The 15345-nt window shown below is 32.3% G+C and overlaps 1 protein-coding gene across 1 annotated transcript; it reads right to left on the bottom strand.

The window, feature by feature from the left end:
- Positions 1–3322: 3322 nt before the first annotated feature.
- LOC149216888 (protein LATERAL BRANCHING OXIDOREDUCTASE 1-like) lies at positions 3323–10668 on the bottom strand. Its single transcript, XM_089390074.1, has 5 exons — positions 10649–10668; positions 4964–5210; positions 4630–4877; positions 3669–3993; positions 3323–3577 (listed from the first exon to the last, which is right to left on the bottom strand). The coding sequence occupies exons 1-5, from the start codon at positions 10666–10668 to the stop codon at positions 3323–3325; spliced, it is 1095 nt and encodes a 364-aa protein (XP_089246200.1).
- Between the last annotated feature and the right edge of the window lie 4677 nt (positions 10669–15345).

Here is a 15345-nt window from a genome sequence, read left to right as displayed (position 1 = left end):
AATAACTCATCACATAATAAAATCAAATGCAAATCAAAACTATTTCCACACAAAGAAAGAACCACTATTGAAAACCATTAAACTAGGGAAATTCAAGTCAAACACCTTTTTCAACTAATCCGAATTGGATCATTACATTGTTTTTCATCCATCTCTATACATTTGGAGTGGAAAAAGTGGAAGAATTGGCTCACAGGACCGTTTTTACCGGCGGAGCCCAGTTTGGCGAAATGGGGCTGAAATCTTTTGTGAGCGTTTTGATGCATCAAATGACATTTTTGGGGGGTAAAAATTTTCCTTTATAATTTGTCACCTTTTCATGTTATTCTACACACAGAGACCTTTTGAACGGCGCAAAAAGCACGTCAATCTTAGTTCGCATGCAAAAGTTATGCCACTCAGAAGTTGACCTTCCTGTTTTCAAACCTATAGTTTGGGCGGATACCACGCCAGCCCCCATTATTCATGAAAAAGGGGTTAGCCACATGTTTGTGATGTAAAAGACTCTAGAAGGGTCTATTTTGTAACTCTAGTTAAGAGTTGATGTAGTCAAACTTAACCACTAGTAGGTTATCGAGTTATGTTATAACCGGGCCATTAGGAGGAAGAGGCATTCCATTCTTTCGAGAGAATTTTGTTCCTTAATTGAGCAAATATAGTGAGGTGAGATAGGAGATAGAGCGCATAGAGAGGATCTGTGCACTGTAGCATCCCACGGGCCACATGCATTACTTCTTTGTACCCGTAGCCATATTTCCAGACAGAGAAAGAGAGTGAAGCGACCTCACCCTCCAGCTCGGTTTTCTACCGAAAGGGTTTCCCAGAGAGGATATCTTGTGTGTTGTGTGTGTGTATGCTTATTTTGTCATTCTCTACTTTTCTGCATAATTTCCATTCTCATGCATGCACTAATTACAGTTAAATCCACATATCTTAAAGTTTAATAAATTGTAATACTGTAGAATTGTCAGAGTTTGAATACAATATTATTAGACCTGTTGTGACGAACTATCCAGTGGAATATCCACGACAATTTATGGATCATCAACATAGAAAAATAAGGTTAGGAATATTGAAAATTGTTTATAGTAAATACCCAACAAATAGACAATGGCAACATTGCAAAGAAGTAAATGATTATCAACAACATCCTCACCCTCCTAGTTGCAAGAGCCTACATAGCACCCACTAGAGGGATAACACCAAGGATAATTGATGTTAACCTAGAATGAATAATAACTATACATAAGCATCCATGAACCATTCCAAAGAGCACAACACTAACTAAACCACCAAAATCATCCTCACCTCCCATAGAATGTCAAGTTTCAGGGAACGATGCTAATGAGTAGAGTGGTGGTGAATGAAACAATAGCCACTTATAAGCACTACTGATTATGCCAAAGAGAACAAAATTGGATGTACATAACAATCCAATAAATAGTCAATTCCAACAATGTGATCACCCCCTTACAAAATCTTGAGTAGAGCGACAATATTGATGAGTACATACTACACTAATTGAAATGAATAATAAATATTGCAAGGATCCCATGGATTACTCAGTAAAGGGACAACATTGATGAGCAAGGGCTACATTGGCTAAAATTAATGATATTTTTTCCAAAAATATTATAAAACAATGAACAAAGGAACAATATTAATAAGGGCCAATATTAACTAGAATCAACATAAATCTTGTAAAGAACAAGAAAGAGCTTTGTAGCTTATTTAGACAACAATAACCAAGGCTCACAATGGCCACAAATATGAGAAAGGGGAAAGTATGAAAAAGGAGAATGACATGTCTTCATTTAATCATTTTTATTCAATGGAAACATCCCCTGGACAATGGAGAAATAAAGTCTTTTCACTTATCTTTCTTTATTAAATTTCTATAATAAAATAAAATAATAATAATTTTGATTGTTTTTTCAATTTTATAGAAAAAAAATTTAAAAATAATAATACCTATATTAATTTTAAATAAATCAAATAGACAATATTATAAAATCATTTCTCATTAACACTTTTTCATTACAAAGTTATTATAATATTTATATCAAACCAAATGTAATATCATATCTATTATACTAATAATAATAATAGAATATTAAATATAATATTAAGTGATGACATCTCTCCCATACTTGGTTGTAAAATAATTAATTAATTTGATTTATGGAAGTGTTTCAATAATGGAATAAATTAAAAATTAATCTAACCTTATTCAATTTTTATGAATTACAAGCTAATTGAGTTTCATTTTATTACAAATATTTTGAAAGTTAGATTCCATATTATTACAAATATTTTGAAAATTACATTCCATGTCTTTATACCTGGAAAGAAAGATGTTTTTCATTCTCTATGCCAGCTTTACTAAAAAAAAATTATAGTTTTGTTCCAAGGCATTTTAAATATTACTCATACATTGTTTTATTATAATGTTTACATATTTTTTCCAAAATTTTGTAACATTTTTTCTTAAGTTGATATTTTAATTTGCATTTAATAATTTTTATTTAATAATTAGATTGTTTTTAACAATATTTTTTAACTTAATTATGATATTGTTTTTAACCATGTTTATAAATGGGAGATAGTCTTTCCCTCTTTCCCAATTGTTGGACCATGAAAACATCTTTAATCCAACCACTTCGGAGTAACTTTAACAATATGTGAACAATCAGAAAAAGCCTGACTTTTCATGATAATTAGATTATATTTTCACATTAAATACAAAATAATGCAGGATATTTTTAATAGAAAGAATATATATATATCACACTTAATTTTAAATTTATTTATTATAACTTTTTATTAAAAAAAAAATTCAATTTTTTTTCCCAATCAATTTTTTTAATGAAAAGAAGGATAATTTTTTTATGAGAAATAAAATTTTATAATTTTATAATTATTTAAAAACTAAATTAAATTTTTTATAATTTAATAATTATTTTTTAGTCATATATTATAACTTAATTTAATTTAATTTATATCTAGTAAAATCTTCAATCCTTAAGCAGTTATTCCTAAGATTTCACTTTCAATTTCTAATTTTTTTTTTTTCCCTCCCAAAAAACTATAACATTTTCATTAATAAGAAATATTATAGATGGTTGAATATCTGATTCAAATTACAGAAGAAATAGCCATGTTGAAAATATCCCTAATGCCAATCAATTTCTAACGAATTGACAACATTAAACACTCAAACTAAAAGCCAGCACGAACTAATCGAACCGACAAATAACCTAGATCCAGCGTATTCATATAACAACAGCCAACTACTCAAACTAAAGCTAACGGAACAATACTCTTAACGAATACTAATTCCAGCATATTCGTATAGTGCGTGCTTCCCCTCCACCCCACGAGAGAAATAATGTTTCATGTAATCCGCATGAATGAAATTCCTGAACAAGCATGGATGAGTTTCATCAATGAGTTCCGGAGCTGGACCGATCTCCGCACCGAATTCAGGACCATAAAACACCGCAATCGATAGCCTATCCCTGCAACGGTCGGTCATCACTCGATGCTCTACGCTCTTGTATCTTCCATTACTCATTACCTACAAAATCAGTCACATATTATTGATTCAAACTTTCGTGAAACAAAATCAGGATAAGAGGCAAATCAATCTGTAAGGATCACAAGTTTACCTCTATCAAGTTTCCAACGTTGATGACCAGAGCATAAGGAATTGGTTGCACAGGTATCCATTGGTCATCCTTGCGAACATTTAATCCTACCACTTCATCATCCTGCAACAAGAGTGTAATGCCAGTCATGTCTGCATGTGGGCTCAGCCCAAAAACACGATCTGGCATGGGGCACTGAGGATAGTAATTCATTCTCATTCTTTGGTATGCCTCTCCAAATTTATTCTCAAAGAAATCAAGCTTCAACTGTAATGTCTCTGCAATTAAACTCAATAGCTTCCCAGCAAGCCTTTTAATTTCGGTGTTGTATGAATCCGCAATTTCCCTGCCAATTAGCAGCCCACACTACCATCAGTAAAACACCAGCATTCCCGAATTGCACCACGTACAAATTCGCCAAAGGAATTGTGCAAAACCAAAAACACAAGTCGATGTAATAGTGGGTGAAACTGGCCTTATAGTTTATATGGGTATTATGGACTCATGAGTATCCGTATCAGTATTGCCATATCGGATAGGTAAGTGAATATGCACCCTCAAAGGTTGTAATTAGTTACTGATCATATAGACTATGCAGAGATGCAGAGATGGAAACAGTGAGATTGAAATTTGTATCAAGGGAGAAAGAGAGAAAAAGAGAATTTGTTAGTGAATAGAAACAGATATTTCCAACCCAACTAAAAATGGATTGAAGTTATATCCAAATCATTTTTATTTTCAATTATTAAATTTTAAAATCTAAATTAATTTTATAATTTAACAGAGAAGTGTGAAATTAAGTTTAAGATAGATTGATTATTTTAATTATCTCAATTATATTTAAAAGTATCAACTGATTAACCTATCTTTATAAAATGATAAACAAAGTATAATAATAAAAAAACAAATTTCTAACTAATTAAAAATTATTGTAAAATAATGAACCTAACACAAAAATAGTTGTTAATGTATTGAATTGTACCTGAAATCAGTGGGTTGAAGTGGCCACACATTCAAATCTCTAAGTTTGGAAGGAAAAAGTGTGAAACCCAACAAGTCACCCCAATCTAGCTTCTGGTCTTCAGACACGACAAACCTCTGGCCATAGCCTTCAAGGTCTCCTGGCTTCACTGCGTACTTTTGTTTCTCTTCCGAAGGAAGCTGGAAGAACTCCCTTCCAACTCTTTTAATACCATCTATTAAGGACTTTGGAATACCATGATTCACAACCTACAAAACATCCACCCTAATAAATTTATTTATTTATTTGCAAACATTTGATGACACCAAGAAATAATGAATCACTAAAATGATACCTGGAAGAATCCCCATTCTTCACAAGCCTGAGCAAGCTTCTGAATCTCTCCTTCTCTGTGCAATCCTTCTGAAAGCTTGGCCATGTCAATGATGGCGATGTCCAGGTGATGATCAAATATTGAAGTTGGTGCTGGTATTTCATCGTCTCTTCTCATATACCTTTCTGGTATTGTTTCCTGCAGCTTCTTCGCAAGTTCTTGAACGCTCTCGACCGTAAGAAAAGACTTACCCCGACTGGGAAGGTTGCTGTGAGCCATTCTTTCAAACACTCAGCAAACACCCAATGAAACTTTAAGTCAGGGCCTCAGGCAAGCAGAGAATATATGATTGAATGTTGAAACTATGAGATTATTGTACATATTTATAGTGTTGGTAAGAAGGAATTCAATAAGAATTAAAACTGTCTCTCATGCAAGGCATCCAAGTTTAAATACCTAAAACGTGATTTTTAGTCTAGTGGAACATATGTATAGTTAAATACTGATAGGTTCATTGTCAAACATCTATCAATATTTACGTACAAAACAATCCCATCTCAAAGACATATTTATTCATATTTTTACACAAAATATATACAAAATTTTAAATATTAAACTTCAATAATAATTTGTGTATATTACTTTTACTTCAATTCTAAAATATATATTAATGTAATTATATAAATTATTTTATATTAGATTTTAAAAAATATGAAAATTAATTAAATTATAATTTTATTTCAAATTAATATATGAGTTAAATATATTAAAAAACATTTGATAAGATTTTTAGTCATGAAGATACACTTTCATTTTATGGTAATAATTCTTAATCTTTAATATTTTAGATATTTATTGGAGGTTAAATTCTTACCATTTTCTTAATAATTATTGATAATTAAATTAAAATTTCAAAAAATCTATTCTAAAATAAACATATATGTAGACAACTCAATCGCATCAAAGATTTAAATAAAAAGCCTACATAGTGAACATGTGATGATAAGCAACTCAAATTACTGGTTTCTTTAAATAAATATTCACTTAAAATTCTAATATTTACAACACTAACAACAAAAAGCGTAATCTCATTAATTATAAATTCTAATTTTTAAAGTGTCTAAAAATAATAAAACTTATCATCTAAATAATAAATTAATTGATCATTTATATTATTTAATAATTTATTTATTATCGGAATATCATAATAACGATATTTTATTTATAAATTAATTAATAATTTTTTTATAAATAAAATATAAATTAAACTTAATTAATAAATCAAATTTTACAAATCAAATTTTTAAAAGGTGAATGGTAACATTATCTATAAAAACAAAACAACAACTTAACAAACCAGAGCATGAAACAATGAGCACATGAAATGAAAGAAGTAATACGTGGACCCGAACCACCATGAAGCAAAGAGCATACGGGAAAAGAAGACAAAATATAGTGAAGGCTATGGAACAGTCATGTAGGTGATACGGAAATTTGAATATTTTTGTGTGGTATTCAATAAAATGATTTCTATTATTTTGTAATTCATTTTCTTGAATCTATTATTTTGTAATTGGATAAAATCACAAGAATATAAAATGTTTATGAGATCTCGTATATTATTCGTAAAATCATATAATTACATAAAGTGTATAAAGTGTTTATGGGATGTAATAAATTTCTAAACTAAAAAACAAAACAATTTATTATTTGTAAAATCATACAATTACATCAAGTAAGATTTAATAATTTTTAAAATAAGAAAATGATTGTTGATAAAATATCTTAACAACCAAATCAATTAAAAAACTAAATCTTATCTATTTAATAATGTAAGGGTTGTTTCCAAATTTCCCTTTTAATGTTTACATTATTATATAAATCACAAATTACAATATAGAGAACAATATAACTTATTTTTGTCTCACTGGTTTTCATCATCATTCACATCCACTCTAGAATCTCACAAACATTGCTCTTTCTTCACCACCACATCTTCGAGCTCTCACTTGACCTTCATTTAAAACATAATTGTCTCTGACCATCATTGACGAACTTTGAAAGATCGACAATATTGACATATCGGCTTATCGAGGCTTCTGCGATAAAAGTTATCGAGTAATGAACCATCCAATAGACCAACCACCATTTGTCAGATATTTTTCTTTTGGTTATCCACCATTGCCAAGAGGATGGTCAGGATATTGAATCTGTTCAAAATTTGATTAAACAACTTGATTTGTCTTGTACACATAGATCTCATAAAAATAACCTGTAACTGATGCTCTTGAAACCTAGAAACTGAATACATCAATTTCATTGTTGTATATATATGTACAATTTACATCATTTCTTAATACATTTGAATTCATTTTCCTATGGACCAACCACCATCTGTCGGATATTTTTCTTTCAGTTATCCGTTAGTTGCTAGGAGGGTGGTCTGGATACCGAATGTGTTCAAAAGTTAATCAAACAACTTGACCTATCTCGAACACATGGATCTCATAAAAATTACTTGTAACTCATGTTCTTGAAGCCCGAAGCACAACAAGACCCATCAACATATAACATACTTGCATAATTATATTAGCGATATGTTCTTTCGGCATCGAAGAACATTGCGAAATACTAATTTGAACTATGTTATTATGTTCAATTATAGGTTTTGCACTTTCACTTATCTTACAACATGACATATGATAATTTTGATCACACTACGGCATAACTTAATTAAATGAATAAAAGAGATTCGCTAAACTCTTGTTGACCAATGAAAAATGTATCACTTGAGCTTCACTGTGTGATACTGTGTTATTAGTCTATTAACTCGAGAACATGTGGTCAATTCCAGCAACATGTAGTTGGATCTTGCAGTAGTTGTAACTTCAATGTTGAGCGATATCATCACCTCGATTCCATTAATATTCATGCATATTGAAAGGGAATCGATTGCAATTTTTACATCATTAAAATGTCCTGTGAAGAGAATCAACACTCTGAAATACCAAATAGCATTACATTGAAATTTGCACACAGCTTGATAAAGGGGCATAGACCTTCACTAGATTCCAAGCATTGAATGAAGTAAGTATGATCGAAGATTGGCCCATCGTCTATGCTGGAAAGATAACTCAAATTGATCCTCTCCAGATGTAGATCTATTGATCGATGCTGCAGATGACCATGAAGGCAGGTCAATGCTAATTCCATATCGATGTAGCTACAAAAAAAAAGTCATCTTCATTCTGCACACGCACAATGTTCCTACACGCATGCTCGGTATAGCCACCCACTGGAGACAAAGTCCTCTTTGATGCTTCCAACTGCCTATGTTAGTTAATGCTGCTAGTGGCACCTAAAACTACAAATCATAGAAGTGGAAGATCATGTTCTAGGACAGAAAGGGCTTCTCAACGTAACGATTTGCAAAATTACAAGATCACACTTTGAATTTCCCTTTCTGTAGAAGATCATGTACTAGGCAATCCACAAGTGAAGGGCACTAGCACAATGAACACAACTAAAAAGAAAAACAAATCAACAGTGCATACAACGAATTCCTTTTAAACTTGTTATTATAAAGAATTAATGAAATAAGCCATAGTGTACTGGCTTGAAGGAACCTACTCCGAGTTAATTCAGGAATTGGATAAAATAAATTCAGGCCACCATAGAGAAAGAACTCCCTGACATAGTGGTGAGCTTCATCTGTTATTTTTGTCTTCTCCTCACAATCACACTCGACAAGACAAACCAAAAAGAAATATCAAATTCAACATAGCAACAATTGGAAAGCATTCTCGTACACTAACTACCCTATGTATAGAATATCAAATCTGAAATATCTTTCATCTTCCTGAGCCCTCCCATGAGGGAGTCAAACTCATACCTTCTCTAATACCAAAAATGAATTTTGAGAAGCACACATGGTGCACATATTTCTCACAAAACAATTCATATATTCTTTGTCAAATCACACAATTACATCAAGTATATAAAGTGCTTATGTGATCCAACAATTTCTAAACTAAGAGATTGATTGTTGAGAAAAAATCTCAAAAACCAAACCAATCAACCAACCAAATCTTACCTATTTACAAATGTAAGTGTTGTTTCCAAGCTTTTGGGTATTCAATATAAAAACTAAGGATAATTAAGGGCATCCTATGAGTCATAAGATGATATTTTTTTATATTGGAAGTACTAACATGGAATCGCTTCTTGGTGGTGGGTAATTTATCATTTTCCCATTCAAATATATTTTAGATCTTGAATATAAATGTTGGAATAAGGAATTACTAAGAGGGGGGGTGAATCAGTAGCAGTGAGGTTCTTAAAACTTTAAGTATAAGTCTTTAATTATTTTCACTACTGTCACTTACTTGTGATAGAATTCATTCACAATATAAATAAATAGCAAGATAAGGAATTCACATGTACATACAATCCCTCACATGAGCATCATACACATATTGACATAGATATTTTTACGTGGAAACCCAAAGGGAGAAAACCACCAATATGTTTGGTGTTATTATGTAAATTAAGCACCTACTTAATTACATCAATTTGTTTGTGAGCACCCACTCACAGGAGGCACCAACCCCCTTAAGAAAGAAAACCACTACTTACCAAGAGGAACCAACCTATTATGAATGCAGGCAACTACCTGCTCTAGCCATTGCTCTACTTTTCATACAATTTTCAAGCTGAAAACAGTGGCAAATTCATTTACATAGAAAGACAAATCTGGTTTGCTCCAGTACTAGTTCCTTTCCTTCAGCTCCCCAATTCTCCTTCGAACTATGCACTCTATTTCTCAACCAGATCAGGCCTCGATCCTATGATATACCTTCTCTTAGTGACGCTTAGCTCAGTCACACACCCACAACACTACACTTTGTAACTCTCCACAATTATGTATTCCCCACTTGCATAACTACTCTTCGTTTTTTTATTCCTGTGTTGCGCTATGACCGATGATGTCCATGTACCCAATAGTGTGCTACAACATGGTATGGTTTGTTGTTGCTCAATCAGGTTGCTTGCACACTTCAACATGGATTCCCATTCTGTTGTAACTTGTGTTATCAGTCACCATAGCTAATTTAATGCATAGGATGAACTTCTGAGTGATTCCCTATGCTAAGAATTAATTCTCAGTAAAATTGTGCACTCCAGAGAGGTGTTCCATGCTTACAAAATGATCCCAGTGAACGATTTGTACCTCAAGCATGGTTTTCTTGTTTCAAGTCAATCTCTTCTTCACCCAATCATCTTTTTCATTTAATTCTTCCTGGCATGCAAGAAAGATCGGGGAAAGCTAGTTTCGTTTGAGCCAGGCCCATTAAATTTTCTCTACAAACTAAGGTCCTCGTTGCCTTGTCTATGTTCTCTGCAATTTCCATTAATACTAGCACCAACTCTGATCCTTTTCCACATTTAATGAAGTCACCAATAACACAGGAAGACCATCCGAAAGTAATTCTTGGGCATGCCTTTCAATTTTGATCAGGAGGTCGTACATCGACCCAATGTGCCTGCTTGTGTGCTCATATTAGCCTCGACCCCTGACTTTCCCGTAGGCATGACTAGGAACATTTTCCACTTTTTGGGGTTTATTTTATTCATTCAACGCCGACAACAGAGTACACAGGAAAAAATTCACAAAATAAACCCTATGTGAAAACTTTGAGGTTCTACGACACATCAATGTGTGTCATGTTGACATCATCTAGGCCACATGGCTACTTTTGTAGGGTGACATGTGTCACCTAAATTTGGGCCACTAGCCATCTAAAAATGCCAAAATTGTCGGCCACGTGTCCTTTGTACTTCCACGTCACGCTAACGTCATATGCCATGTTTCTTGTACTATGTCCCACACAAGTCAGGGGTCGGGAGTCAGAGCTTCATTATTCCTCATAAACTTTGTTGCCCTGCCCGACCTCCGATCGGTTCGACTACCGACTAACGACTTGGAGCTGGTCCCACATAGGTCGAGGGTCGAGGCTTCATTTTCCTATTGACTCTACTATGTAGCCTCACCTTCGACTAACCCAACTCACCTAAGGCCCAACCTTAGTTCAAAATCTCTCTAAGTCCTGAGCGAATGAGATTTTCTGTATACCAACTTCAATTGACTATAACTCCTAATCTAGAAGGCATTTTCTAGAGTCCAACATACCATTGGAAAGTTCTTCCATAGCACTATCTAACTATCCCATTACCAAGAGCATATGAACTAAACACACGGGGCATAAATACCTCCAAAGTTTGGGACTCCCTGACCATCATAGTCATATTTTTATGGCTTCTTCAGTAAGCCAGCTACTGTGATGATTCTCTACAAAATACTACAACAACCATGATTCATTCAGTGTGATTTTTATACTGATAATCGAATCAAAGTTGAATCAAAGTTAATATTGAATATGAAACCAAATTTCCATGGTGAAAAAAAAACATGTTCTCACTCCTTCAAAATTCATGATCAGAAAATGGATATGTTTTATAATAGAAAATTTGTTCCAATACCTACAATTTGAAATGCTAATTGATTGATATACGATCCTCTGAAATGATGACTAAGAATTTTCAAAGAAAATGCATATTTTATATTAGGCCAAGTACATAATTTCATCTTCTTTACGCTTAAGTTCAAACTTCAAAACATAAAAGCCTAAAGAGTGGGAATCATTCCCATATAAATATTCATTCAATAAAGGGTTCACTGATGTAACTTGGTCAGGCTCTCTTCGGGTGGTAATTTGTTGGGCCCTCTTAAGTTTGGCTTATATTGGAGATTTTGTAAAGTGAATATCTAATTAAAATTAGATGTAGATGGAACCCACCATAAGGAAATAAGCACATAAATGAAGTAATGCAAAGTGAACATACCTAAGAAGTAAATAAAAAAATATATGGAAGACAAAGTGAGATGAGAGATACAACTCTCAAGTGAGGCGAGGCTCAGCCTAGAGACCCCTACCCTCACATTTTCATTTATTAAGTCAAAAAATAATTACATATATAGAATTAAAAAGTAGTTAAGTAGGTTGAAAAAAATCATAAATAGGATTTAAAACCTAATTACAACACACAATCCAAACAAGACAATAATCACTCATAACAAAATATAAATAATGAACCATTCTAAAACATTCTCCATTATTCTCACACTCCTCCTTAATGCAGGAATGTGTTTTGTACCACACCTAACAAATTCGTACATATCTCTAACTTTGCCTCTCCAAGAGGATTTGTAAATATGGAAATTACATTTTCATTAGTATTACAATAAGCTAAATCAATTTCCTTAGACTACTTCTTTTTCCTAACAAAATGATAATGAGTCTCAATGTGTTTTGATCTTGCATGGTACATATGATTGTTGGCTAGTTTGATGGAGCTTTGATTATCACACTTGATATTCGTTGGAATTTTCTATTCTTATCCCACATCTTCAAGAACTCGCCTCAACTAAACTTCTTCACAAGTAGTACTACTCAAAGCTTTATATTCAACTTCATTTGATGGCAAATAAATAATTGATTGTTTCTTGTTGCTCCATGTGATGATCCTAGATCTGAGGTTAAATGCATATCCTAAAGTTGATCTTTGATCATTAGGATATTTGACCCAATATAAATCAAAATAACCTATCAAATCAACATAAAAAATATTAGTATATTTAATTCCAAAATTAATACTCCCTTTTAGATATTGAAGGACTCTTTTAACTACTTTCTAATGGCTTTCAAGGGACTTGTCCATGAAATGACTAAGAATGCTAATTGAATATGATATTTCTAGCTTGGTTTTTGTGAGATAATTTATAATTACCACCGAGTGGTGATATAGTGTACCATCCACCTCTCTTATCCCATCATCATTGTAGAGTTTCGCATTAATGGTATTCACAATGCCTTACAATAATCCATTTGAAACCTTTTTAGCGGCTCTATTGTATATTTTCTTTGTGTGACCAGTGTTTGGTCAACATCTCTTCATGTTTCAAGACCTAAGCAATAATGAAATTCACAAATGTCTTTCATTTTAAAAACCCATGACAGATTTATTTTAACTTCATCAATCAACTTAAATGAAATTCATAAAAATATCATCAGCGTGTAGGGAAAAGAAAGCAATATAACAAGACCTTGGCTCTTACTTCAACCCATATCAAGTTTCTTTAATTTACAAACAAGATGCTCTTGACCGTTCTTTATGAATCCTTCTCACTAAACTAGATATATTTCGTTTAGACCCCCATTTAGAAAAATAGACTTAGCATATAGCTAATATAATTTCCATATATATTTGTAGCTAATGCAATTGTTAATCTAGTTGTATTTAACTTAGATATAGGTACATTAAAGGTTTCATCACAAGCATGCCCTCTTTTTGTGAGTAACATTTAGCAACCAATCTAGCTTTATATTTATCTACACTACCATCAACATTAAATTTGGGTCTAAACAACCATTTTGATCCTATGGCTACTTTATTTTTAGGAAATTAAGTTAATTCCCAAGTATATTTTTTCATTATGGACTCATATTCTTCCTTCGTTGCATCTCTCCATTCTTTTTACTCATTAGCTTGTTCAAAATCCAAAGGTTTTATGCAATTCATTACTTTAGTCATTAAGGCATAATATTTAAATATTATAGTGGTTGAGTTTGACATGATGAGCTCCTTGGTTCCTCATTGCTTTCATCTCTGCTCTTGTTTTGTGGTGAATCATCTCCTTTTCTTGGTGCATTGTGGTTGCTTTAGGTGTCCATATCATTGGATTCTTGCTCCTATTTCTATTCATGTTTATCATATGATTCTTCCTTAACATTATCATAATCATTAGGAATATTCCATACATCATAATTACCATTCTTATGGCCTTCATCTACATGGTCATCAAACAACACATCTCTACCTGCAAGACCTTATCATGAGGGCTTCACTGGGGAGAAATACCACACCACATGCGTTCATATTGGGGGATATATATTGAGAAAAAAATGACATAATATATTGAGCATATAATAGGGGTTGAAAGGATTTTTATATTGGTGGGTATAAAAAATGAAGGTCCAAGGTAATGAAAAATATTAAAGGGTATAAAAAATATTAATGAAAAAATGGATACATACAATATCTAGTAAATGTAGGGGTTTTTTAAATAAGGAAGATGTATTGGTTTCGTATAGATAAGGGGTTAAATAATGTGATGTTTAGATGTATTTTCCATTATGTGGTCATATTAAGGGATCATTTAGTATGCCACGAATGCACATAATATGTCAGAGGTACATTGAGTGAAGCTCCTATGGACTTTATGTGTTGAGGGATCAAATATCTCATATAATTTATGATCAGGAAAAGAAGCAATGAAAACACAATTACTAGTATTTGAGTCAAATTCTCTCCTATCTTTTTTGGAACATGAGAAAATTCTTTACTTCCAAATATTCATAAATGACTTTATTTTGGTTTATAAATATAAATAGCGCCAGAGGGATTTTTATGAACTAAACATTTAGTTGGACTTATATTATTCAAATAAGCAATAGTACTAACAACTTCAACCTAAAAATCATTGGCAAGGTTTTTACCTTTCAACATGCTTGGTGCACATTCCACTAAGGTTCAATTCTTTATTTTTAGATACTCCTTTTTGATGTGGAGTATGTGGCACTGTGTACTATTGTACAATTCCATTGGCTTTGCAATAATTGAAAAATTCACCTCATGTATATTCTCTCCCTTGATCTAATCAGAGGATCTTGACGTATTTTCATCTTTATTTATCAACCAAATTTTTAAACTCTTTAAGATATTAAAATACATCAATTTTATTTCTCATTAAATAAACCCACTTTTATCTTTTACAAACACAGATAAAGATCAAAAAATGGTATCCTCCGCCTAATGATTTTGTTTGCATAGGCCCACATATATTTGTATAGATAAGTTCAAGGATACCCCTTTTTATTCAATATGTATTAGTAGGGAACTCCTTTCTAATGCACACCCTTCACATCCACAATATTCATTCTTAAGCAATGGAAGTCCCTCTACCATTTTTTAATTTTTATGTAGTAACAAATCATGATCATTAAGGTGGTCATAGATTTTGTGCCAAAGAGCTTATTTTTCATGGTTGTGGATGTCAATGCTTGATCACTTTTGATTGTGATATCAAGCTTATATAAGTCTCCAATTCTTGAATATATTGTAATAACCTCAGCGTGATCCTACATATATTTTACCATACAATGTGACTTTACAAATTCTACCTTCAATCCCGATATTTTATGGTAGAAACTGAGATTAGGTTCTTCTTAATGCCAGGAACACACATCACATTATGATTTTTTTTAATACAACGATTTGATAAT

Source organism: Pinus tabuliformis, chromosome 1_1 (assembly GCF_031772625.1).
Source record: "Pinus tabuliformis cultivar Carrire ecotype Pingquan chromosome 1_1, CPIR1, whole genome shotgun sequence".
NCBI lineage: Eukaryota > Viridiplantae > Streptophyta > Pinopsida > Pinales > Pinaceae > Pinus > Pinus tabuliformis.
The sequence above is the reverse complement of the archived record's forward strand: the minus strand, read 5'-3'. Positions and strand labels throughout refer to the sequence as shown.

What these genes read in the sequence shown, in the direction of transcription:
- LOC149216888 (XM_089390074.1), bottom strand. Translation starts at nt 10,668, where the DNA reads ATGACACACATTGATGTGTC. An exon ending in ATGACACACATTGATGTGTC is followed by an intron (nt 5,211 to 10,648) that starts GTAGAACCTCAA and finishes AATGGCTCACAG; the next exon opens with CAACCTTCCCAGTCGGGGTA. An exon ending in ACGTTGGAAACTTGATAGAG is followed by an intron (nt 3,578 to 3,668) that starts GTAAACTTGTGA and finishes CTGATTTTGTAG; the next exon opens with GTAATGAGTAATGGAAGATA.